The 27,207-nt window shown below is 37.7% G+C and overlaps 1 protein-coding gene across 5 annotated transcripts in view; it reads right to left on the bottom strand.

The window, feature by feature from the left end:
• The window catches only part of SEMA3A (semaphorin 3A), a 331,651-nt gene that overhangs the window by 158,598 nt on the left and 145,846 nt on the right, over positions 1 to 27,207 (bottom strand). For 2 of the 5 annotated variants that reach the window (XM_040548218.1, XM_040548227.1), the window contains one exon: positions 12,042 to 12,239. In XM_040548218.1, the coding sequence (XP_040404152.1) occupies positions 12,042 to 12,153 (112 nt within the window). In that variant the 5' untranslated portion in view covers positions 12,154 to 12,239. Of the gene's footprint in view, positions 1 to 12,041; positions 12,364 to 12,417; positions 12,537 to 13,047; positions 13,119 to 27,207 lie in introns of those variants that run through there. The other 3 variants (XM_040548247.1, XM_040548237.1, XM_040548211.1) reach the window with 3 other exon arrangements.

The following is a 27,207-nucleotide window of genomic DNA, read 5'->3' as shown; positions in this document are numbered from 1 at the left end:
TTACCCACTTGATAAATCAGAAACACAAAATAACTCCCCCCTCCCCCCCCAAAAAAAAAAAAAAAAAAACAAAAAAAAAAAAAAAAACCCTGCTTTTTACACTAGGTTCAATTCACTGCATGGTGGACACACCAACGTGACATCTGGGGAGGATAGTGAATAGCAGATACTTAACCTGGCCCTGTATGTTAAACTCTATGTTTTGTTTTTTTTTTTTTTTTCTTGACTAGTACTAATGAGCACTTGCCTACAGTATGGACTCACTCAAAAATGGTCCCAGAACAGTTCATCTCTGCACACAACGGGTTCACTGTCTGCCTCTCCACATGCAAGCAATTCTCTCCTAAACTCTGATGTCCAAAAAAACTAACTGGATTGCCTTGCTCAGGACAATATTGTCCTATGATGGTGATTATCAAAAAATCATTGCTATTCTACCCACACACTCACTAGTTGTTATTTTCAAAGAAATCTTGTTTTAATACCTAATGTCTCCTTTTATGGTGTGGTTCCAGTGTCTTAGAACGAGAAACAAGTACATGTTTCCTAGCCTAAAAAGCTGTATTTCACCTCCCTTCATATAATTTACATACATTGATCACTTCCATATGTCTGGCATAAGGTAAAATAGTTTGCATGCATAGTAATGGTGGTGAACCTACAGCAAAACAAAATTCAATGTTTGTCATATTCGTACATGCTGATAGAAAAAGTTTTTAAGAGAATGACAGTTATGAGAAATGGGTTATAAAAAGCTGTTTGTAGTTTCAGCTATAGAAATTGTGTTCAAAAACTAGAAGGTGCATTGCTCACGCTTGTCCTCACTCCCTTTGGTACAATGTCAATTAGCAGTATCAATGCTCTAATTCCCTTCTCTCTTGCACCACTGCAGACACAGTCATTTAATGAATTTATATATGATTTACATGAAGATAATTGCTGATAGCTTAAAATTTCTAATGTAGAATAATAGTACACAGGAGATTTGATACTTTGAAAGCAAATGAAAAAGGTTTTTTTTTTTTTTTTTTTTTTTTTTACTTCAGTAAACTGATTATTTTGTGTGTGTGTGTGTGTGTGTGTGTGTGTTGATCTCTGGTGATCTGTTTGCCAGCTTCAGGAATTGAGCTTAGCTTTTCTAGTACCAGCAAAACCATCACAAAAAAATGGTATGAAGTGGTTCAGTAAGATACCTTAATCTAAAAAGTCAAACCACAGACGTTTGACTAATCAGAATCATAGAAATAAACTCATTTGTTCTGTATTTCTTAATTAATAACATGAAAATTAGTATTTTATTGTGAAAAAAAAAAGTTATTCAAAGCAAGAATTAACTAATGTAAGTGCATGAAAAAAGTATAAAAGCAAAGCATAAAAAAAAAAATCCTTGAATTAATTCACTAAAGGTAATATTTACATGTTTTATATCAGGTATGTGGAATATATGAACAACCAGTTTTATTTTCACACAGGCCAGGATGATAGGAGGAACAGATGATTTCATATTTATTCTAGGAATTTTACAGAGATGCAGAATTCTCCCTCTAAATTTATTATAGCAGTTAAACCTCATTATTAGGTTTGAACTAGTGCTGTTAAGTGACAGTTTTCCACTGAGTGAGTCCCAAATGACATGCAATTATAAGTGACTGAGCTGATTACTGAGTGTTTCCCCAAGTGGCAGAGAAAGGCTGCCCTCCTCCTGGAGAAGGTTGGAAAGCATTTTGGGTATGGAAAGAGAGAAAAAAGGCTGTATATAGGAAGACATAGAGGTTTAGTATCCAGAATCTCTTGGGAAGGAAAGCCCATAAACATGTAGCAGCAGAGGAATATTAAACACCGGTGGCCTGTAAGATATGTTCAGACTAAGTGGAAAAGGGACGAAGTGTTTGAAGTAAGGTTTTTATTTTTGTCTGACAAGTGCACGCGCACACACACACACACAAAGCTTTATCTTACTCTTTGTTTGTAAATTTGATTATCTGCTAAGGATACAAAAAAAAAGGAGAAGCCTAGCTTAAACTCGGATAACCAGGCCAGGGTCTTGCAAGCTCTCACATACCTTTGGTAGACAATACTGCAAAGACTAAACACAAAGGCTCCTTTCCTTCAGACAGTGCCATCTGTAATCACCTTCACAGTGTATTTAGTGTGAAATAGAGGTGGAGACTCCAAAAAACATTGTGAAATGTTCCTGTATAAAACCATCTGGAATACCCAAATCACATTAAATTAGATGGGCTTTCTGGATAATAGGCATGTGTTTCATGTCACACACATACACAGCTGTGAATACATTTTTTATAATCAGTTTAAAGTACCTGTAAGGCCTTTGTATGTTGATCAAAACTAAGTTCTGACTGAACTTTGAATATACACATTAATGAGATTATTCTGAGAATTGATACAGCTCTGAATAAGCATGTCAAGTCTCTGACCTCAAGCAATTCCTCAAGAGATCACCTAATACCACTTTATAGGTAAAGAAACTGACACAGATGAGCCAAAGAATTAATAAAATTTCACATTTATGGTGTTTTCTTTGATTCTTATTACATTACAGATTTTCTGTGTACCTTCATACACGATGCTGAGCTTCTGTTAACCTCCAGCTTCCACTTGTTGGTGAGGATAACAAAGCTTTCCTAATCTGTGTGACTGTTTTCCAGTAAAGACTGTGAGTTGCAATGGATGTTAGAAGAATGGTGAAGGACGCAAAATTGAAAAGGGATATCAGAAAAGTAAGTAGAACACTCACTCAGTAGGCTACAGTTCCCTGGATATAGTTTAAAAAAAAAAGAGGGAAAATCAAATCAATAAAAAACTGAACAGTTAGAATGATAAATTTATATAAATTTTATTTTATATATTCCAGACTTCAGAGAAAAACAAAATTTCCAACATATATTCTTATTTTTATTTTCATAATATTTTTTTACAAGAGTTATGTAGAATTTCCTTTCAAATTCAACAAATCCCTAAATCTTTTAATCCTTTCCCATGAGACGAAATCTTGCTTGCCTATTTCTTCGAGTATTATGACTAGAGCACAGTAGTACGACTGAGGATACGTATTTTGAACTGCAATATGGGGGAGAGTTACCAAACTGATAACTGCACAGCCAACATTCTGCAAATACTGACCTGCTGATGTTTAGGATATTTCAGATAAATGCCAACAACGGCTCTTTGAAAATGTTATCATGTTTTCCTGTACATCTGAATTTACATTTGCTCTTCATGAATGGACTCTGACACATCCTGGAAGAGTAGCAATTTAGAAATAAAGCAATTTCCTGACTATGCAATTTGCAGGTACATCAGGAATTCATTTATATTGTTGTTTGCAAGGCTGTCAGAGCAGGAAGTCTTGATACAGCTATTCATTTGTGGTAGTGGGCGGGGGGGGGGGGGGGGGGGGGGGGGGTCCGTATATGAGAAAAAAGTAACCTGGAAGGTAAAGTTTTCTTTCTGAGATCCACAAAAAAAAATCTTTTCTGATGTCCCTCCCATCACTTGAAAGGAACCGACATTTGTCACGTGGGTCTAGCAGAACAAAGAGCTTGTACAGTACCTTGCATGATGGGGATGAGATCAAGTTGACCTACAGGTATTACAGAACAACACTCATCATTGCAGATATGACCATTGTGTTTGGAGAAAAAGAGCTCCACCAGAGACATTTCATATATGTTCATGCAAAAGTAGTAAAGTTGCACTGGGAAATCCATGAAGTAAGTAAACATAATATTAACATCTTCACTTCATTTTAAGAGACTTCAATCTGTTCCTTCCCAGGTGTGGGATCTGTGCAAAGGATAGCTCTTGCCATTTCAGTGTCAGCTGCTGATGAAAGCTGTAGCCTGCACTCTATGCAGCTCTTTTGGATGCTTGTGAGCTCTATTTATCCTCTGTTGCTTCTAGAAAAGGCCACCAACCCCTCCCCCTTGAAAGGCAGCTCTAAATCCTTTAAATTATCTCACAGAGCTTTTTTGTGTCCTTTTCTTACACAAGGCTGGAATTTCAAAAGGAGCCAAGAGGAGCCGTCAGAACCAACATGAGCTTTATACTTCATTAGAGTGGAGAGTAAAGGAGATTTTTCTTTTTCCTTCTTCCACGAGTTAGATGAAAGCAAATAACTACTTCATTCCTTGGATTGTTCCCCACAAGATCCAACTTTGCACAAAAATATTTATAAGAGACAAGAATTTTATTTGACTGCTCACTTCTAAAGTTTCTGCAACATTCAGCTGGAGAGATAAGCAGGAAGCCAAACAAATGTGAAACAATTTTAAAACATTAGAAGAATGGCAAAAACTTCTGACTTTGCTGTGTTTGGCTATCAAACAACAAAGGATGAAAACTAGATGTGACACAAAGTAGACTAGTGCTCACACATTGCAGAGATTGCTGTAGACCTGCCTAGCTGAAGGGGAATCTGTAATCACCAAGGTGAGAAAAGAATCCCCCAAAGCATAAGTCAACTATTCAGAATTTTTAGAAATAAGCCTAAATTAGGCTCTCTCACTAATGAAATAGATCAGCTGAAAAATGGGAGACTGAGGATCCAGACACCTGTCCTTTCAGTTGTACATATGCACATATATATTTATGCACAGACCAACTTATACAAAATCGGGGCTTGAAAACAGTTTTTATTTAAAAGTAGAAACCTTCAGAAAGTAACAGAGCTGGTCAGGGGACAGCATATTGAAAGCTCTGAATGATTAAGCTATTAAATTAGTTAAGCTCTGCAGCCCCAGACAGTCACTTCCAGCATGTGTCACTGGGTTTGGAATGAGCTTATTAAGGAGGAGAGACATGGGAAATGTGAGATGTAAGTTAGGGAATTGTTTTCAGCACAATGAAGAATTTAGCAGTACTGTATATTTCTTGCTGTGACTGAAAGTTTTATGGAAATTTAGATAGAGTCAGGCAATCTCCAGATCACAGACACTGAGGGCAAACATAGGTTTTAGCAGTTGGATTTTTACACAAATTTAAATGCTCATTTAGACAGATTCTTAAATTAGGTAGTTTTGAGATCGGGACACAGCCTAAATTCTTCTGTAGCATTTAATTGGCACCTTCTTTTGATACCCTCACAGAAAGAAAATCTAAATGAATGAACAAGGAGCTTAATTCCTTTTCCAGTCACTGAAGAGCGATGAGCGTCCTTAAAGTCTCATTCAGCCTGCCTAACCCAAGATTAGCTTTCTGGAGGTACCCCTCTCCTCCCATTGACAGTAACAAGAGCCTAACATGACTGACATAGTCAGTCAAAAAGAAAGAGAAAGACACCACAGAGAACCTCCTACTGCGCAGGAGAAAGGCTGCAGCGCTCTTAAGATTTTTGATGCTCTCAACAGCTGTGGCCATCCCTTTCTCTTGTACATTGGGGCACTGTCCCACTTGGAAAAAAAATAGGAAAAGTCAAGTAAACGTACTATCCACACAGTTATTCTCACCATTCACAGCTGTTACTGCAAGAGAGTAGCTAACCTATATGAAGGCTTTATGTGGGAGGACCATGAACGTGCAGACATTCCTGAAGAGAGCTTTAATCCTGCAAGGGAAGGAATTCGCTGAATTGCCCACCAGACCCAGCACAACACCAGCAGCAAATTTCACATGTAACCTTAATTAACAAGTGCACCAGGACAAGCTACAGAACTTCTATTTAAAATTTTGACATGGAGATGCCAGGGTCCACCCCACGCATCTGCTTAAAAAATAAGTGTGTGGGAGCCTGAAGACAATTTTATCCTTTTTAGCTTTCAAACAACTGGAAAATGTCACAATCATTGACACCACTTAGAAGGATTTGTTTCCTTCTCAGTCACTTAGGCACTGCCCCAGGTAAAGATCTGATTTTCTTTCAGATCTAGGGTCAAACCAGGCTTCAGGTGATGTAGAAAATGTTTAAAACATTGAAGTAACTTTGTATTACTTGTGCTTCCATTGCAATCTTCCAGGTGTGCATGTAAGAGAAAAAGCCTGTGGCCCAGAAGTAAATAAAATGATGTCTCCCTAATAGCAGCTGTGGGCATTAAAACTCATATGCTGAATCAGTGATTAGTCAAACCAAAAGCGTATTAGAAGGATCAGAGTACAACAATACATTAAATAAAACCTGAAAAACACTTCCAAGCAAAAAGAAAGAATTGAAAATACAAATCATTTAGTGGTTACTTCTCAGAAGGAGCTCGATGTTAATGCTTTTTTGTACATACAGATGCACATGCGGGAGAGATTATCATATATAATCCATTTACATTGTAGCAACCTGCAAAGACTGGGTTTCTTATTTTAAATATTGTTTTGCCAAATTGTTACGGAATAAATGCACACCTAAATAAGCCCTGAGCAAACAGATAGGTACTTCAGTCCTGATCTAAAAGACTTCAAGCACAGAAACAGATTTTAAGGCAGACTTCACTTACAGGAGATCCACTGAAGTCAGTGAAATTGTAAATGTTTAAATTGTTTTCTAGGTGAGATTTGTAAAGAAGCTATCATAAAAATGCAAGGGTAAGAGCTGCACACCTTGTACAGACCTAAAGAGTTGTGTTTCCTTTTCTGTCAATACAGCACCTTCCACAAATAAGTCAGTCATTTGTAATCCATACAGCACAAATAATTACAGAGAACTTCAGCTTCTCAGAAAAGAGAAGTAATTCAGAAGGCTCTGTAATTCAGAAACCACTTTTTTCCACCAGAATTAAATAGGAAAGTTGGAAACACAAAATGAAAATGTTGGGCTAGGTTTTTACCCTCCTTGTTCCAATTACTCTGCATGTCTCAGGCCCTAATCAGCAAGCTGAAAATTTCCCTATATAGGCAAGATCTGAGCTTAGGGATTTTCTTTATCAGCTTCTCCCTTCTGTCAGCATGTAGGACGTGACAGAGGCACGTGGGATGCATTTAGGTTGTCCTATGGTCTCTTCTGACAGTCCTCAGGTCTTGTGAAGACCCCACTCAACCAACATTAGGAAGAGCAACACATAGAGCTTCTCTGAAATTCTCAACATTTACAGGGGGGAAAAAAAAAAAAAAAAAAAAGGCTGAAGAATCTGTGGCTGCATCTGATGTCTTCATTGCCTCCAGAATGCACTGAGCTGATGGCAAGGACAGAGAGCAGCGGAGCATGCAGAAACACCGTGCAGAAGGGCTGGAAGCTGAGGAACATGACAGTCCTGCACCTCTCAACTGTCAATGTCACCTGCTTGCCTTTCTTCCCAGTCTTCTTCTCAAATCTAGACAGCCCTTCATCTCCTTTTCAAGCATGTTAGAGAGGCTTTTCCTTCAGAGTCTAAGCAAAAGGCTTTTTAAGCAGGTACCGTGAAACCTGAGACAAATTCTAACAGGGGTCCAAGTTCAAGAGAGACAGCCTGTATTGCTGAGATTTCTCTCCCTTTTCTTCTCCCAGCCTCGTCTGCTTTCCCAATATTTGTGGAGTTATTGAATTGTGAGTTTTAGAGTTTGATTGGAAGGTAAAACCACAATCAAAACCACCAGCAGGTCATCAGCTACAACCCAACTAGGTCAACAAACTACAAACCGAGTATCATATTTACACTAACATACATACAGGTAATTCAGTGCAGTGTCATTCCTCCCTCGTCACAGCATGTTGGACTGATTGAATCAGACAGAAGCTTTGCCATTGCTCTCACTAGGGCCAGGATTTCATCCGTATACAAATCCATCACATGAAATTGTAAATCAACTGCACATCAAGGACAGAGTAGTTCTCACTATCACTCCAACTTTAAACAAAACACTTATTTTTAATATGGTTTGAACTGGAGCCAGGGAGTAATAGAGCTAAATCTGTGCTCAATGCTTTTCCACTTACTTGTTCTCAAGTAATATGTATCCAATTGAGCAACAATAACAAAGAAGAACCACACATGTACTCTTACAAAACATACTTACAGCATTTAGTAATTTTCTATAGAGAAATAGGACGCAACAGATGGATTTGAGAAAGTTGGGTTCACAAGATTTACTCATGTGGAGACAAAAATGGGGGTTGCCTTAGGAAAAATCTATAAATCAAGGAACTGATAATAGAAACTCACTCTTTCTTTGGGCTTAAATGTTTATATTTAAAGGTTAGTGTTGCTGGTTTTGTTTCTGTTTGTGATGTTACCCCTCCATACAGAGGACAGCAAAAGAAAATAGGAAACCATAGATGATACAAGAAATCCATCTGGAGTTAAGGCTATATTTATTGTTTTAAACTTTGCACACTCAACTTGATCACCATCTTTCTGAGAACTCTGTGTGCAATAGAAGTTTCCTGAACAGAATCTGTGACCTGGTGACACAGTGTAGAGACTTACAGCTGACACCGAAAGTCAAGCCAGTGAGATTTAAAAAATAAAAATAAAAATAATAAAAAATCTTTAAGAAAATATTCTTCTACTTTGGACATATCAAAAAATGACATTTCTTGTTATTTTATAATAAAGACACAAAATCTTTGAAGGACATAAAAAGAGGAGCTCAGACGTTGAAGGGCTTGGCTGAGCTTTCAGTTTTACAGCTATTTTTTTTTTACTATGCTGAGGCTATGATCCAGAACTTATTGACATCAATAAACTTTGGATCGGAAGAATTAATCATATTAGTTCTCTTCGACTGAAATAAGGAGACAGATATCACCTGTGTAAAACCTTTCCAATCTGTGCTCTAAAAGGAATATGCCTGGAAACTTTAAAATGCACAAAGCAAAAGCCCCGATGCTACCGAACAGGAGTTTCACCACAGATCTCATCTGGACAAGGATTTCCCTAATGAGCTCCTCAAATTTCCTTCCTTTAATACATCATCAAAATCAAGGTGATATAAACCAAATAACCAGAGCTCTGTTTTACAATAAACAGAAAGAACCTTTTCAGACCGCAGATGAGGCCTTAATATATGTATTTATACACTTTCCCTTCCTCTTCCTATCCACAACATACCCTGTAGGATGCTTCTAATCTGCTGGAAGACTGAGTGACGTGAAGTTAAGAGGAAGAGAAAATGGGAGTTCACCAAAACTTCTGTCCAGCAACCTGGGAAATGGCAGAGCTAATACTGGACCTTTGAAAACAAGTGACCATAGGAAATCAAGGTTGGCAGGGCTTTAACCCTTCATGACTCATTTCGCTAACTTTTGAAGCAAAAGCCTGAGCTTTTTAACCATGTTTGACATCTAATTAGTCAAGAAAAACAAGAAGTTAAAATACATCCTTGCTTTTCTTTTGAAATAAAGCACTGACAATTAGCTCCAAGGTATTTGTTTAAGCAAAAAGACAAGCATGCATGTTAAAACAAAGCACAATGACAGCCACTGAAAAGAGAAGTCACTTGGGTCAGTCTTTTTACCTCACATATTCTTTTCAATATTATGAGTTTGTTTTACCACAGCTCTTTATGGAGAGGCAGAACGGGTAAGTAACTGGGTAGCATCTTCTAATTGTAAACAGTTTGACTAGAGATGAATCATGTAGTATCACATAATCATACAGCAGTGAGGTATATCCTGGGAGATGCGTATTAGCATGTAAGGTAATTTAGTCAGTGCCTAAAAGACACGTTTTCAATACCTACATCTCTTAAGGCTGTTCCTACGCAAACTGTTAACACTTATCTGTGTACAATGCTGGAAGGAAAATTTGTCTTGAAAAGCACCAGCTGATAAAGCTTGGTTTCCCCTGACTAATAATGATATCCCCATACTTAGGGATCAATGTAGCAGCACATGCAGCATGTTCTTCTTGACCTGGCCAAGCATTTACACTGGTACTTAACATTAAGTACGTGAGGAGTCTGATTTGATTTTTAGGGTTACACACTTCTAAAGTAAAATTTATGATTAAGTACACATACAAATCAAAGGGCAGAGTGTGAATTCCTGTAAGTCTTCAGACTTTAACTTGCTTTGAGTTTAGTACGCATTTATTTTCTTTGCTGGATAGGAAGTAGGGCTGCTCAGCATTTGAACTCATTATCTTTTTACAACGACCTATCAGTCATAAAAACAGTGTCAATGCTCCCTTTTGTTTCTTGTTTTGTACACACAGGACTGACTATATATTAAAGTTTGGTGTCTGATACATTTAAAAAATGAAAATTAGATCCTTTCTCCCAGAAACAGCTGAGCTGGAAAACAACCAATAAGCAGAGTAGCAAAATGTTGCTAAACTGCATATGGATACAGTAGCATCAGAAAAAAGAAAAAAAAAAAAAAAAAAGATCACTGTCAAACGGATTTGGCCATCCTTTGAAATTAGTTTCTGTGAGATTAGCCAGTATAAGCAGGGGTAGCAGACTTGAGCCATCAATAAACTTTAAAAGGTGGAAAATAATAAACAATAATTAATTAGCCATTAAATCCCTTTACAGGATATTTTTTATTGGATTTATTCTTCTATATACTAATCTGAGTTTCAGTATGATTGTGAAAGTTTGGAACCCATTAAGAGGCTTTTAATGATTTTTGACATGACATGTTATGGTAGAAGCTTTCTTCAGACTACATTATTCAAAATATTTTTTTTTTTTTTGTAAAATAGAAATGGCTTTTCTTATGAAAACCAAACGAACACATTCTGAACCCCTTAAACTGTTCTTTTCATATAAATCTTCTCAAGTCTAAACACACAAAAAATATGCATATATGTGTTCCTTAATAAAGCCCCACACATGTATTTTCTTCATACAATGCATCCAAGTTTTGCAGGTGTTTAATTTTTTTTTTTTTTTTTTTTTTTAATCTGGAGTGTGAAAATGACATCTGCCTTGTCTCAGAAAGGACTTTTCTCTGTTTCATTTGCACCATATGAAAGATGAAAAAAAAAAAATAAATAGAAAATTTATTTCCACTGGCAAGAGGTGTATTGACACTATACTACAAACTGAGATTGACATCTATGACCAGGCATGCACACACACGTTCTCTTTTTTCCACTATAGAAATGGTGTGTTACTTTTCCTCCCTTCCTTCAGAATCATAGTTGCTGCTCCTTCTCCCGGCCTTCAATAATCTGAGAATTATGAGAAGGGAGCTCTTCAGACAGAAACATGTATGTACACACACACACACATACACAAACACAGCTCTTACATTTTAAACTTCTTTCCCAGTTACATATTCTCCAGATTTTGTGAATTCTCCTGAAAATGTACGTATAGAGGAGCTATGCTGATAAAGAAAAGGAGTCTGCCTATTTCAGAGTCCTCCTTTAATACAGGCAATATTATACAAAAGTTAATTACTGACAATTGCAGTGTGAGTAGCATTACACAATTTCCAATGTAAACGTAATCTCAGAGCTCTTTCTTCAGTTACACCTTCCTTGTGATCTTTAATGACATGCATCTGACTATACTGAAAACAACCTCCGCTCAAATAAATTGCACTGCATGAAACATCCATAGGCGGTATTTTCTAGTGCATAACAGTCCTTTCCTCCTTTTCTGGACTGATCTGTTTCTTTCAGTTTATAGTTTCTTGGCAAACCCACCATCTACTGCTTATGTTAGGCATCTGATTGTCAGATTTGTACAAACTGAATATTCATGACTTGAAAATTAACCACTTCATGCCTAAATAAAGGAAAATATACGTCTTCATCTATTCCACGCTGTTTGAAAGAGATCCGGTACCGTGGCAGCACTACATGCCCTGAACGGGGGGGATTAGCTGGGTGGCCAAACACGTCTCATCGTTTTAAAGAGTAAAGTCCGATGAAATAGCACAAGACTGGAAAGACTCTTCCACGGATCAGCACGATCCCGAGCCCTTGTCTGCAAATGCAACTAACTCTTCTTTGTCTGTGTTTAAACTGCGTGGTAGCGATCGTAGCACAGAGTGGCTTTTTAAAGTATTTTTCTCAGAAATTTCTCCTCATGCCACTTTCCCCTTCGGAAGATAAGGAAGACCCGGGAGGAAGGTGGGGGGGGGGGGGGGGGGGGGGGGGTGCTACGACGGGCGAGGAGGAGAGGTTTTGAGGAAAACGGGGAATAAGAGAGAACAACAGGCTTACCTTTATAGGATAATTTGAGCCTCGGCACGTTATTCTTCACATGCTGGCAGTTCACTCTTCCTGCTAGTAATACTCCCAAGGAAAGCAAGGCAATCCCCCTGAGCCAGCCCATGCTGCGGCAGCCACTGGAGGGTCCCTGCGAGCCGGAGCCGCGGCTCTCCCCGTCCTGCCGGGCTCCGCCGGGGAACTTCAGGCAACCTGGGGAGCGGAGGTAACAGGTGATGGGGGTGGGCTCCGCGCCCCGCCGCGCCCCGCCGCGCCCCGCCGCCAGCAACCCCGGCCCCCCTCCTCCTATTCCTCCTATTCCTCCTCCTCCTCCTCCTCCTCCTCCTCTCCTCCGCCGCCTCCGGGGCAACTTCAAGCCCCTCTCACGCACACGCCGCGGGCCGGAAAAAGAGGCAGCCCCCGGGAGCGAGTGGCGGCCGGGCGGGGGTGCGGCATGATGCGGGAGGCGGCGGCGGGCGGTGCGGGTCGGGGGCAGGGGCCGGAGCCGGGGCCGGGGCCGGGCCGGGGCCGTGGCGGTGCTGGCGGGCGCCCTGCTCCCCGCACGGCGGGCGGGTCCCCGCGCACATGGAGGGAGGCACCGGGGAGGGGGGGGGGACACCGGCTCTCCCCGAGCTGGGAGCAGCTGACAATGGGAGAGCAGGAAAGCTCGACCCCCCCCCGCCCCTTCCCTGCTGTCACACCACACATGCAAAGGGGGAAAAAAAAAAAAAAAGGAAAGAAAAAACAACAACAACAACAAAAAAACATCGCGGCTGAGATTAGAGGAGGGAGCAGAATCCTCCACCGATCTTGGGAAAGGCATGGAGCTGTAAATTGCACGAGCTATTTTATGCCGTTGTCCAGGGGGTTGTGTTCCTTTTATTATTACTATTATTATTATCATTATCACCATCATTATTATTACTATTGCTATTATTATTATTACTATTTCATTTTACAGCTCCAATTAAAAGATGTCGTCCCCCCCTTTAAAAACACAAGCCACAATGTTGCTACCCACATAAATAACATCTCCTGCCCATAACATAATCCTCTTCATGTTGCTCCCAGTTAAAAACAAGTAACGAAGTCTTCCATCAGCATAACTTTACCGCTGAAGCTTTTAAAGCCTTGTTAGGGAAGGTTGTGCTAACCCTCCCGCCCTCCCCACCTCCTACACTACTCCAATTCAGCAAAAGAAATTCCTGGTAAAGCCCACTTCAACAATCAGTTCAAGACATGTACAGGTCTAGAGGGGCTTATAAATTACACTGGAGGATTCTCTGAAGCATTCTTATAAGTTAAAAACATTCCAAACCTTCCAATTTCTAGCACTCTAAATATTTTAGTGTTATATATATATATATATATATATATTTATGCAATGAAACCAGATAATGTTTTTTGTTTGTTTAAACAAAAGGACACAAAATATCTTCTAAATGTTAAGGGGCTGTAAATGCAAACATGCAAGTAAACTTAAACTGTCCCCTCCTTCACATCAAAACCCCTTTCGACAGTGATGGTTTATTAAATTTTCTGTGCTGTGCTGAATATCAATTTAACATGCAATTTGAAAGGTAGTCCTGCATTGATATATACAGCCCATTGCATTCCTGGTGCATTATGGACAGAAAAGTGGAAAACTTTTAATAATAAATAGGTGACTCCTATTTATTTTGCTTTATGCTTTTCCAGAAGAAAGACTCTGAGTGCTTTAGGTGAGAGCATCTGCAGTATTTGGGTGACATCTCTTCCTTCCTTCCTTTCACCATTATTTACTGTGGGTTGAAAATCAGTTATCTAGTCCCACCAAAGGGGATCACACTGCACTCTGAATTTTACAGAACATGGCATCTCTTTTCTGTGCTCAAACCTAGTTAGTAAGCCAGCGTCTAGGAAATATTCTTAACTTTGAAGCTGAAGTTCATAGTTGCAAATGCTGGTGTCAGTATGGTTCTAATTAAAATGTAAAGGCTCGTGCAGAACAAGGCTTGGTGCTGTAGTAAAGCAAGGGCTAAAATTCTGGCATTGCTGCTTCAGTCCTTAATATTCACACACCAGTGGAAAAGAAGGGGCTTTTCCCTTCTCCTTTTTAACAAATTCTTCTGCTTCCTGAGCTTAATTCATTAATCCTGTGGCATTGTATCTGCCAGATTCAGCAATTCCATTGATCAGCAGCATTGTTAAGAAAATTAAATCCCAAAATAATGTTGATTTTTGTCATTCCTACACTTGTTATCCTGAGCATTTTCATGCTCCAGGCAGTGGATTAGAGCTCCTAAATGACAAGAGACGCCTGTCTGTTTTCCATGGATTACTTGCTACAGACACTCACTCTGCAAAAGAATTCATGTCACTTTGAGATTATTTGAAGAATTGGCCTAATGAATTATCCTTTTGTGTGCAGCAAACAATTAGAAACAAAACACAAAAGATACACCATATTCAGGACTTTATAAAGCACATCATCTTACAATGATGTTGTTACACTCAATGTACTTCTAGTTGCATAAAGAAGGATCAACTACTTTTTTTTTTTTTTTCATAAGGAAAAGAAGGTAAGAAGCTAAAATTGTATCTTTCTAATGTAAAATGAATGTGTAACACTCCAGGCTACTTTCCAGCAACCAAATAAATAAAGCATGGTCCCCAGCCAATATATATTTTGCCCAGAAAACATATGGATTAGATACAATGAATACTAACTTATCTAAGATCGCGTTTTGAGAGATAAAATAGAGAATGATGTTAAAAGGGATGAGAGATGCTATCTCTTTGCATCCTTTGTGAGTGAGGCTGCTCACATTTTGCTTTCCTCTGTGGAATATGCCAGACCAAAGACACAGAGAAGGGTAAAACTGACCCTGTGGGTCGTCCTCCTGCTATTTAGCTCTAAGTAGTGCTAATCAGCTAGTCAGGCTAGCATATGCTACACCCCCTTAAAAGGAGAGGGGCAATGGCAGCACTTCAGTGGTGCTTGAAGAGGCTTTATATCTCAAAGACGCCCATTGCCATATGTTGCTTCTGCCAAGGCGAAACTGGGTTCTGCTTGGAAGGAATGATTTGGCTAACATGCATACGGCAAGTGCCAGAAACGTCAACTCTGGGAATTCAGGGTGGGCAACAACTCACTTTCAAATGACAAACTAATCACCTTTTTTCTTTGGTCTTTTGAAAGCGATCTAACTGCTGAGTTTGGAGAGAGGCAAAAAGTAAAATCTCAGCTTTCCCTGGTTCTTCAAATAATATCCTTCTCCCCTTAAGAAAAGAAGATCACATTAGCTTAATTATTCCATTGTTACTCAATGAGTTCAGAATAAACAACAGTTCTTCTGCATCATTTCCCATAGCTGCTGCAGACTTTATTTTTATTTTCTGTAATGGCATTTATATGACATTCTATACAGTGTTTTACTTTCCAAAATCCGGACAGGCACTTGTGGGTTCTGTGTAACATTTCTGGTCTCAAGCTGTGTGGCACTATAATTTGGAGATTTTTATACTGCCTTTTAATAGGTGCAACAACTTCACATTGATAGATCCTATAAAAACTTCTACTTGGATGTGACTGGGCTTTCACTGTTGACCATCCATGCAGAATTATTCTTTCAGTCACTTAAAAGTTGGCATTACTTGGTGCCTCTCATTAGTCAGAAATAGCCTTACTTGACTCGTGATTACTTCAAATCTTCTTGCTGCTGCTGTGATTTTTATACTTAGAAGCTCTTGAAAGCTTAACTGCTCTAAGTCTTTAGTGTGCTTTAAAAACGTACTTATGTTTTCAGAATTGTTTCCTGTGTCTTAGATGAGTCATTACTTGTTTATATCGATGTGATCAGGTACTTCTCAGAACTGCAAAGGAATTGCCAGAATCTGTTTTCGATAGGCAGTACTAGCTTAGTAATATTTAAAAGAAAGATTTCTTGGGTTCATTGTGCAATATCTGGATACCATCAGATTAAAAAATAAAAATAAAAATTCCCCAACAGCCTCTTAGAGTGTATCTGATTGTTAAAAACCTCCCTAGAGAACACACTCCTGTAGGAAATGTGGAATCCTAACTCATATAGACTCTCTGCTATTTTCTTCTGTAGTAGGTGAGTTGCTTGATAAGCAGAATATTTACAATTCTGCAAAGGGTCCCTTTGAAATTGCTCCAGTTGTATACATAATGATACTTGTAACACACTTTAGAATAACTGAATAATTATTGGTCCAAGAGCAGCCTTAGCCTAGAGCTCAATTATAAATAAATGCATTTGTCACGTGATGTGTGAGAGGCTCAGGGTGCAGTTTCACAACACATTGAGTTCAGAAGCAAAATCCCATTTAAGAAGATCCAGACCTCAGCTACCACGTTTTGCTTTCATGTCACAGACTTCCACTCTTTCATTTGGGATGCTACAGACTTTTTTTGTGGGGACATACCAGAAAAATGATAAAAAAGATTGTTTAAAAGTAATATTTGTGGGAATATGAAAGGGGTTGCTTTTCATGCAGACTCGGTGCATTTGCCAGCTCATGGAACAGAAAAAAATGTAAACTAGTATTGGAGAAAAGCTGAGTAAGCAGCAATGGAGAGGAACTTCAGATATTGGCCTCACTTCTGAAGGCAACATGTGATGAAGCTTTATCTTGAAGTGCAAGTGCTTATATCAGACAGGAATCGAAACCTGGAGTCTACTTGACATAGTACGTAATGTAGGTGCTCTTCTCTCTTTCATATGGAAGAAAAAAAAATCAAGAAAAAAGAAGAAAGCTGTAAAAGGTCTATATGGTGAAGAAAAATGCTTGTGTTATACCTGCTGAACTGGATGTTGGATTTATTTATTTATTTATTTGTCTTTAACAGTGTTGATGATTATCACACTAGCTCAAGAGGTTGCAAATCACTGCTTCCACCTGGATCTTAAAGGCTTTAAAATTCTGTGAACTGGCAGTTTTTAAGTTCTGAAGCAATCACAGAGCTAAGTTACTTAAAAATGCATCAGCAAAAAGGGAGCTGAAGGTGTAGATTTTAACATTTTATCAAGCTAAAGTTGCTAAAATCACTGGCTTGCATCTAGATCTGGAAATATTCTTGCTCTTAGAAGTCTAGACATGTTTATCCGCAGTGCTCCCTTGGGCTACATTGCATTTGGTAGCTTTATTCGAATCTCCTGAACCTACACAAATCTGTAACTTTTTTATTATTGCATGTGATCTGGTTGTTAACCAAGCCAGTTAGTATCTGTCTTCTCTCAATAACACTGCATCTTACCGTCTTGTCACAATCAACTTTTCCTTCATTTCTCAGGACTAATGAGACTGTACTATATGTGATGTTTGTTCTTTTGGCAGCATAATAGGATCTGTATCAGTATGATGTGTTTTATTCACAATACTTTCAGGTCTATTAAACACCTCATCAAATTCTTCAAACATATTCTTTGCATCCTGTTCTGTAGACAGGTTATGTGCCTGTCTGAACAGCAGCATTTGCAGATTGCTCTTCAAACCTAAACAAAACTTTTCTATTCCCTTGGCCTCAACTGCCTGATGTTCATCTTCATATTCAAATGTATGTGAACTATGATACCCAGAGCCATAGTAAGAAACCCACCTTAAGTCCCTTAAGTGCCAAGCATGTGGCATTAATAAGAGTAATGAAGAGCTTATTTTTCCCAACTCATGGTGTGGTGCAGTAGCTTCTGTTTCCAATGGATTAGCTCTGGGGTACTCATCCAAAATGAGCAAAATTTCCAAGTCTATTACCTTTCAAATACAGCTACTTTGGTCCCTCTGATTTCTTATGTTTATTGGCTGTTGGGCCTTCATTGAGGAAATACTAACAAGGACACGTTTTGTTTTTTTTTTTACAGGGGATGAGGGAAATACAAAGAAAGATATGATGTTCTAATTCTTCAGAGAAAAGCCAATTTAAGAAAAATAATTACAAAGCAGAAGACAAAGCAACAGCAACCCTGAAACTTTTGGCTCCTTAAATCTCATTCCAGGCCTGACATTTTGAACTTTGTTGAGGGAATTGTAATCAAGCCGGAAGGTCTCCTCACAAAAAACAGCCTGTAGAATGACTTGCTCCTCTAAACCAATAGATTTAATAGTTGGTGGATCTCTGAGAAGACAGATAATAAAACAGTCATGTCCTGGCTATAGAGCCAGCTTGCAAGGTGTATTATATACAAATGTCTTACAGATTCAGTTACTTTAGCATTCATATCCAATTTCAACTTTTATCACTCACATTTTTTACGGAACTGGAACAACTAACAATACCTATTTTCCTGCACAAAACTCAAAGAACTGTTGTAACTATGAAAGATAAGGTCATGTCCTTAGAAAGATGTAGATCAATATCAAAATATGGGTTTCAGAATTTCCTGCTTGTCTTTGAAAGTCTCCTTATGTTCTGATTTGCATCTTTAGACTCCCTATACACCTTTCAAGGTCTGATCCTTAGGGATTTGCTCAGGGCCACACACTAAGGCATTAAGATGACAAGAAATTGATCCTCTTTTTCTCACGTACTATGCCAACAATCGCATCCTTACCTCTTCATTTGTCATAGTACACAAGTCCTTCCTGTCAGCCCTAAAAGTCCCTCCTTATCACTAGGTATACAGAAAATCCCCAGTTCTATTGTATCTGGGATCCATCATAGCCAACCTTTTGGCCCTATGTAATTTTGCTTAGTAACCTTTACTGCCAACTGTCAAAGACTTGAAAGACACAACACTATCTTGTGTGCCACCCATTCATCACAGGCTTTTAAATAGCCCAGGTGAATTGCAGCGGAGTCATATGCACAAACCACAAACTGAAAGCGTATGCAACATCTGCTATGATCATTGTATGATCCGGACCTTTTTTTTTTTCTTCCTTTTTTTTTCTTCTTTTTCTTTTTTTTTTTTTTCCTTCTTGTGCTGAGTGGTTCATTAGTATATGACAAAGACATAAAAGCAACAAAACTCTAACCACTGGCTGTCATCTTCATACAACTGCCCTATTTGACTTTCTAGACTGAAAAACTTTTTAATGAGGATGTTTTTTCATAGACAAATTAGAAGTCTGATTTTGTTGAATAGAGTGTGTGGGTGGAAATCATCTTTGGAAGATCAAACAATATCACACAAAACATAGGGGCTAAAGAGTCAGCTTATGGATTCTGATGCCAAAACTGATAGCTATTTAATCACTACACTGTAGAAACTGGGAATGGTAAGTAAACTGTGATAGCCTAGGAAAACTTGGTTGATCTTTCAATAATTTGACCTCTGTGAATGCTTTTAGAGTCAGCAATATGTGAAAGTGTGTGCTAGAAGGAAAGGGAAGGGGGGATTCAAAGAAAAACAAGACTCTAAAAAAGCATTAACTAACTCTCTCTTTCCCTCTCTGAATCCCCAGTGAATAGGGGTTTCAGACAGGGAGGGGAACTTTATCCCTTCTCTGGTTTGAATTTGTAACTATTTCAGAGAATCTTTCCACTACATTGTTTTCTTATTTGTACTCTGACATCACAGTCCATGATATTTTAGGCAGGTAAATATAGACACAGGAAAGAAAGATTCCTTCTGTCTCATGAAGTCTTAAAATCCAAAGCAAAGTTAGAATGGAGTTGGATCAGTCAGTCATGTAAATCTTGCCTGTGAAAATTCAAATGTAGCTTGAACACATGCACACACATATACCATTAGAGCAATTCTGTAGGAAAATAATTGAAAACTAAGATTTTTTGTTTGTTTGATTGATTGATTTTACTCTTAGAAATTCTAAAAATATTTCAAATATGCAATATTTTGCTATCTCAATATTTGTATATGCAAGTAGAGAGTATTACTAGAAGGACTATCAGGTGATATAATGCATCCTGGACTCTCTAATGAGTTTTTACCATCAGCACTTGGGCTTAGTGAAAGTGCAGTCAAATCAAAGTCTGAGCAGTTGCAGTCCATCTTCCCTCTCTTCTCTCCAAGTAGCTGAAGATGCAGTTTCAGCACTCAGAGCTTCCTGGAGCAGTTCACCCCGTGACTGAGCACTAACGGCAGTGGTAAAGGTAATAAAGAAAACACATGGCCAGATGTGGGGAGGAGTGCAGCCTGACACCCTGTTGGAGGTCATACGATAATGGAGATCTGCTGACACTGTGTAACATCTTTCTGTTCTTTCAGAGCCAGGCCCTGTACCAGAAGAGAAGGAAAGACAAAGATGCTGGTACTGCCAATAAATATTTCCCATGACAATAAAAATTCTTAATTCTGGACCAGAATTAGCTACTTATCAACACCTTGCTGTTTTGTGATCAAACTAGAAAGGATATATATATTAATAAGCCAGGTGTTCTGTACATGCAAAATAGTGTCATTACAGCATACTTTATGTTATACCAAAACAATCATGGAAAAAAGATTGGATTCAAACTGGCACACCCTACATACACATATAGTTAGAGACAATACATGTTGTATACAAGTTTAACATAAAATTAGCATAATTAATCTTCTTCATTTTCCCTGGCATTTCAAATATCTCACAGATGGATCCTTCAGGTTTTTGTTTTTGTTGTTGTTTTTTCTTTCTGTGTAAAGCTTATATGCCTCTTATACTGATTTCATGAATCTCTCAGCCAAATTCCAGAGCGTTTCTTGACGCTTTACATAGTAATGTTAAAAACTATAAATATGTGTCTGTGAAGGTTGCTTTCCTCCTTTTTATTTTTATTTTTATTTTTATTTTTATTTTTATTTTATTTTTTATTTTTTTCCTTACATGTTTATCTTCACCTTCAAGTGAAACAGAACGAGAAGATGTTCACAAAGACAAAAAATCTATTGTTTATACTGATCGGTACAGACCAGGCAGCGAGGGGGAAAAAGCAAGGCATCTGTTGAATACAAATGAAGCCAGCAGGTTGGTGTGTTAGTGTTTAGGTTCTGAAGCTACTTGTCACTTGCTTTTAGAAGCTGAAATCTCCCCCACCTCCTCCCCCACCTCTCTTCCTCCCCCACCACAGGACAAAGGTATGAAAAGCCTGGTGGCTTCAGAACGGTGACTTTACATGACACTACAGACAAAGTTGATACAAGGCCAGTATTTACCCATTTAACGCAATGTTCCACCTCAGACCTAAGTTTACCAAATCTAAGTTTGTTCCAAACAGTCCCTTTTAGCTGCTGTTAAGCAGCCCTGAAACGACTTGCGTTATGTCGCTAACGACACGGAGGTGTGCTGAAGCCTAGAATTAGTGTCCTTAAAGGGTTTATTATGATGGCAAAACCAACTGTTAAGAGAGCTCCCCTGTGCCCAAAAGGTCTGTATTGTGCTTCAGAAAAGGGGAGGTTCCCAATAAATTGTGCAAATTGGAAGGAGGAGAAGAGGAAAAAACCCGACTTCTCAGACTTCAAACAAATCTTGCTCTCTATTTTTCTTCCAAAGTGTTGAACGATACATGATGTCATATGATGTGTGGTAATTCCCCCTTCTCTATTTTGAGAGGAATAAATGGTTTCTGTTTCTGAGAAAATGTGTTAAAGCCAAATTTTACTCTCAGTTACCCTGATGTCAATCCCAAGCAACAACAATTCAAATGCAGTTCCTCTGGATTTGCGCTGATGTAACGGAGAACAGAATGTGGTGCTTGAAAAAGCAGCTGTCACCTTATGGAAAACTTTATGAAATATCTTATTTGGAAACAAGTGTTCTTCTGTGCACTATATTTCCCTGTACTTCTTTTTTCTCATTCTTTCTTTCTGAAGACACTGCATGAAAACAGAATCACTGTTGTTTGTTAAGAATTTAACTGCTTCTGCACTTATTCTCCACCTGACATCATAATCCTCTGTTTGTGACATAATAATAATTTTTTACAATGACCAATTGTGATACCACAAGCAGGGCTTAACATCTGATCCGAAAAATGCATTTTACTCTGATATCTTACATAACGTCATATCAACTTACAGCTCAAGAGATAATAATTTCAACCAAGTGACATCAATTAAGTTTTCATACGGGGAGTGGTACACTCGATATAACTCCCTAGAGATAATTCCCTCTGGAGTTTACAGTTTTATGATTTGACCTTTAAAAATATTTCCACTCTACTCAATGCTTGGTTATGTAAGTCCATTGACTTTGCTGAAGCAGAAAAATATTACACGTACAATTTAGTCCAGTTTCCCACTGGAGTTAAAAGTCACTACAAGCAGAAACCTAAGAAAAGGAAAATTGAGTGCAAATATATTTCTCAGGAATCATTCAATTAATTTTAGATATCATAATGATTTATGAGAATAACCTGAAAAGCAACATCCTTTTCATCCTTCTTGAGAAGTGCTGAATGAGTATCCTTCTAAAGTTTACAGTCTTGTGTTTGAGGGTATAGTTTCATCCTATATTTTTGCTCTGAAATTCAGTGGTTTCTCTGTTCATCCTACCATCTTTGGCAGCTTCAACTGGAGTTACTCATGGGTTTCAAATTTTACACATGTTTTGCTGGATCTGTGCCTATGCATGTTGAAATGTTATGAGTAGTACATCCAGCACAATCCAGATTTAAGGAGGGCCAATTTTTTTTTTTTTTTTTTTTCTTTAGCACACTTTGGACTTTAAAGAAAGGCCTCCAGGAAAGACAGGAATCTGGGGAAACAGGTTATCAGTTGGTGTATAACCTGAATTTTCTCATCCTAACAGCTGAAATCACTTGAAAAAATGTCAGACTATGACTAAACTTGAGTCTGATGACTAACTTAGACAGATGCAGGACCAAGATTTCTAGTCTCTCAAAGTTTAGGGTATAAGTAGACCATTACACAGAGATTTGAACTGTAAGTTATTTTTCACAAATATTACACTCTGGATCATTTAAATGACTGGATTTCAACATGTTTCCCTTTTCAATAGATATTTCTAAGGAAATTATTTTCTCAGATTAAATATTTTGCTTTTTATAAGATGTCAAACATACAAGCAGACAGGTGGAAGAAATAAACAAAGGTTTTGTGAATATTCTCTACTGAAATTGTTATTGTAAAGTCATTATTTCTCATTAAAAAGCTCAGAAGTTCCCACCATTCCACAAGTCTTGTTTTCATAAGTCAAGACAAGTCTGGCTGGTGAGGGAGTTATTTTCCTCTTGGTAAAATGTCCTACTACGGTAAAATGTTCCATCTGGAGTGCCCAGCTATAAAACTGTACAAGTAAATTTCTCAGAGCTATCATCTCGTCGAAAGCCATGTGCACACAAGATGAGTCCCTTACACCATAAGATGGATCCCTGATGACATGAATTAGTATATAGCATGTGTTGCTTTGGAAAACTTTGTTTAATATTGAACACTGGTTGATGATACTCTCCAGTGATATCACATTACAAAACTGATTATAAAAATACCACAACCACATTATGAATAAAGTTATCCATTCTGTTTGCCACACCAATGCCTTACCATGGAAATCCATCCTAGATTTATTGACCGCAAATTATTGTATATGTGAAATAAATTAGTTGGAGAAATAAGCATATCTTTATGGCTTTCAACACATCTCCTGTGGAAACAGCATGAAAAATGCAAAACCTATTTAACTAATCTCTTCCAACATTTTGTATATGCAACAGCCACTTCCTCAAATGTTGTATTTCTTCACTGATCACATTTTCAAGACTCCTAAAGCAAAACTTACAAAGCACATTTTGATAGAGACTGTTAACTTGTTTGCTTGTTTATGTGTTTTTGTTGTTGTTGCTTTTTAGCATACTATATAGTTCAATTACTGGAAAGGATAAGTTTGAGATGGTTACTGTTGTTATTACGTGAAATTGATCTGGGCTCTAGCCAAATGCAAGTCTCATTCTCATTAAGATGGAGACATTCAGATTAAAATTAAGAACCTTCTGATGAAATATACTGGAGGATAAAGTTACAAGTGGCAGGACATGTTACCTTATTTATCTAGTTGTGCTTGCATGACTTGCTAGGCCAGCAGTTATGGCAAACGTTCTTTGCCCAACCAATTTTCAAGACTGTTTCCATTAAAAGTAACATGATTGAGTACACTGCTTTGCTCCTAGTTGAGATATGCTTCAACATTTATATCAAAGCAATTAAACTGTGTTATTTTAAAGCAATAAAAATGGTTCTGTAATGGCCACATGTTCTTCTCTGTCATTTTCAAGTCTGGAGACTAGGAAATAGTTTGCAGGCTTTCTGTGCAAGCTATTCCATCCTCTGACCTTTTATTTTTATTTTATTTTATTTTTTTTTTTTATTTCTGATTATCTGTTGTATTATAAAACATCCTATGTCCCTTTCCGTGTCTAGGGATTTTTTTTGTTTTTTTTTTTTTTTTGCTAACATTAGGAATGGAGACACGTCAAGTGATATTATTAGTGTTGCCATTGTTGTTATCATTATTTAAAGCATTATTCTTGCTTGCACATTATAATAGTTGTACCTGGCATGTTACAGGCATAATCCCTGAGTAGCTAAATTAAAACACTGAAGTCACACACAATCATGTCATTAACATACTCATGCTGGCAGCTGAAAAATGTGTTACACAGCTCCCTCTGACACATCTGCTCTTGTGCAATGTGGACCATCATCTTCATAAGCGTGTATTGATTTTGAGTGCCTCCATCTGAAGCAAATTAAAAGAGCCAGAATTTCAAATAATGGGTCTCCTGAAAAATATCTTTCACAGAACATTTCATTTGGAGGCAGGTAAAGCTAGCTACCGTTTCTGAAAATCTCTTGGAAAGAATTGTTTGTGGGAGAATAAACTATTTAAAATTCTGTGCCATCAATTCTCTCTGTGCAAGTAGACAAATCAGGAAAGGCCTTCTTTTCAGTGCTTGAAATTATAGGGAACATTTTTTCTGTATAAAATTTTGGTGTCTTCTGTGATTCTTTTCATTCATTTAAACTAAAGTACCAAAGGCCTATTCAAGCTGCTTTGCCGTGGAATCAACACATGGAAGGATCTTGGGAATAGAGTTATCTGCAAGGCTAATAGTAAACAGTGGTAGCTCATACTGGATATTTGAACTTCAGGATTTAGTGGCACTAATACTACCTGCCTAGAAACAGCTCTGGATGTACGGAAACAGCGTAGGGAGCAGAACAGATAGTTTAGCACTTGAATAGGGAAACATACATATATATATATATATAGTATTATATATATGTTTCTGAAATAAGAAACATCAGACTATTCATCAGACTCTGAGTTTTAAGGCTCATGAAATAGGGCTGAGATATAGAACTGGGTAACCGAGTTGTTATGCATCTTTTGACTGTGCAAACACTCAACCTATCGCTAGTCTAAAGTAAAAATAAATGATCTCATACCTCTGTCATCAATGCAAAAAGCACCTATAAGGTATACTTCTTGTTTTTCCTCAATATAACACATTGCAGAAGCAATTACACCTAACATTGATATTTGTGGTTGGAAGTCTCATTAGAGGCAGGAGGGAAAAAATCAAGACAGGAATGATTAAACAAACCCAAAATCTAGTAATATTCTCTGAGTTCAGAGTCTGTTTACATGGTGGGAAAGAAATATAAGCTATTTCTGGGAAACATTATGATTAGTAACGGCATTAATGTTCAAGATATTTATATGATATATTGTGTATTCTCTAAGAGAAAAAAATCTGAAATAGTCATACTATGACAGTCACAGCTATACAGAAATGAAGACACTTTCCCATAAAATGTTATGAATTCAATTCAATGTATTATGTATATATCATCTTGTGTCCATGAGAGATTTCAAGTTTGCTGAGGAAAGCACAATGTCAAGATATATATGTGTAAAGGTAAAGGCTGATGTCAATAATGTGCTTCATTCTGTCTTTTTACATATATTCTAAGGTAGGGTGGGGGTTAGGTATATATTTTTATTAGCTATAAGATATTATTTTACAAACATCCTATATGCATGGGTCCTATTGCCCTGCAAACTCCACTTCTGTTTCTGTCAAGTGCCTAACTTTAGCCAGCAGAGACCTGATATCAGATATCTGCATTCATGTAGATATCTTAGCTTCAAACTAATTTGCTTGCATGAGATAAATAATTTTAAGAGAGACATGGTTAATGACATACTTATCCTGTGCACAAGTGGACGAGTTGGCTGTGATCCACTTCCGATTTTGATTTTTTACTGCCATAGCTAGTATCAGATAAAAGCTGTTTTCAGGAACCAAGAAAATTGTGTTAGAGAGAACAGAAGGGTTCTGCCTCCTTCATGGCAGCTGGAAGTTGGTAAAAATGCGGTAACTTCATTTCAGCAAGTTCTGTTAGGACACCTCCCAGTCAGAAGAAACTGTTTGTTATGTACATGTAAGCCAGAATGTCAGCAGTGTCTAGAACAGGACAGGTTAATGTTATAATGCTGATAAATAAGTAATGCAAGCTTCAACTCAGAACAGACAATTATATGGGTTAGAGATCCATTGGTCTGCTAAGGCATTTAACCGAGGCAGATGACATTTAATATTTAAAGGATTTTCTATTACTTTATCTGGGAAAGCAGCTCACACTACAAAAAGTTCTGTCATAATGCTGATTGTCAAAGGAGGAACAAAAACTGTGCAAGCATAGAGGATTTCTTACGCTGTATTACCAGAAAGTGATCCATCCACAGCTGGATCAGTGAACAGGGCAAGATTTATTGTACTTACTACTATATGCATGCTGCGTCTTTTTATTTATGTAAAAGGATGTTTTTCTTAAGTGAGTAATAAATTGCCTTTCAAAAATTAGCTTCACTGAATAACTTTTTCTAAAGAACATTTCACATGCACCACTTCACCTAATTTTTGTAGGTAAAGATATTTCTCCAATGTTTCTGAAACAAGAGGAGGCTGTTAATGACAGGGGAAAAGTAAATCATATCTAGGTGCTCTGTTTCTACTATATTTCTTCAATTCTATGTTTCTATTCTATTCCTACTGATGAGCAGCCTCCAGAGCTGAGAAGGAGATGGTAAAAAAAATAAAAATAAAAAATCAAGAATTAATAAAGTATCTTTTTCTTGCATCTATAACCTTTGGAAGCTGAGGTGAGTTTCACAACAAAATTCTTTCAATAATAATAGAAATTTAATAACTGTTTTCATTAGAGAATTGTTATCAGAGTTTTGAATAAATTTCAGCCTGTTATTAATAGTCTAT

This window comes from Cygnus olor, chromosome 1 (genome assembly GCF_009769625.2).
Source record: "Cygnus olor isolate bCygOlo1 chromosome 1, bCygOlo1.pri.v2, whole genome shotgun sequence".
In the NCBI taxonomy this organism is placed as follows: domain Eukaryota; kingdom Metazoa; phylum Chordata; class Aves; order Anseriformes; family Anatidae; genus Cygnus; species Cygnus olor.
The sequence above is the reverse complement of the archived record's forward strand: the minus strand, read 5'-3'. Positions and strand labels throughout refer to the sequence as shown.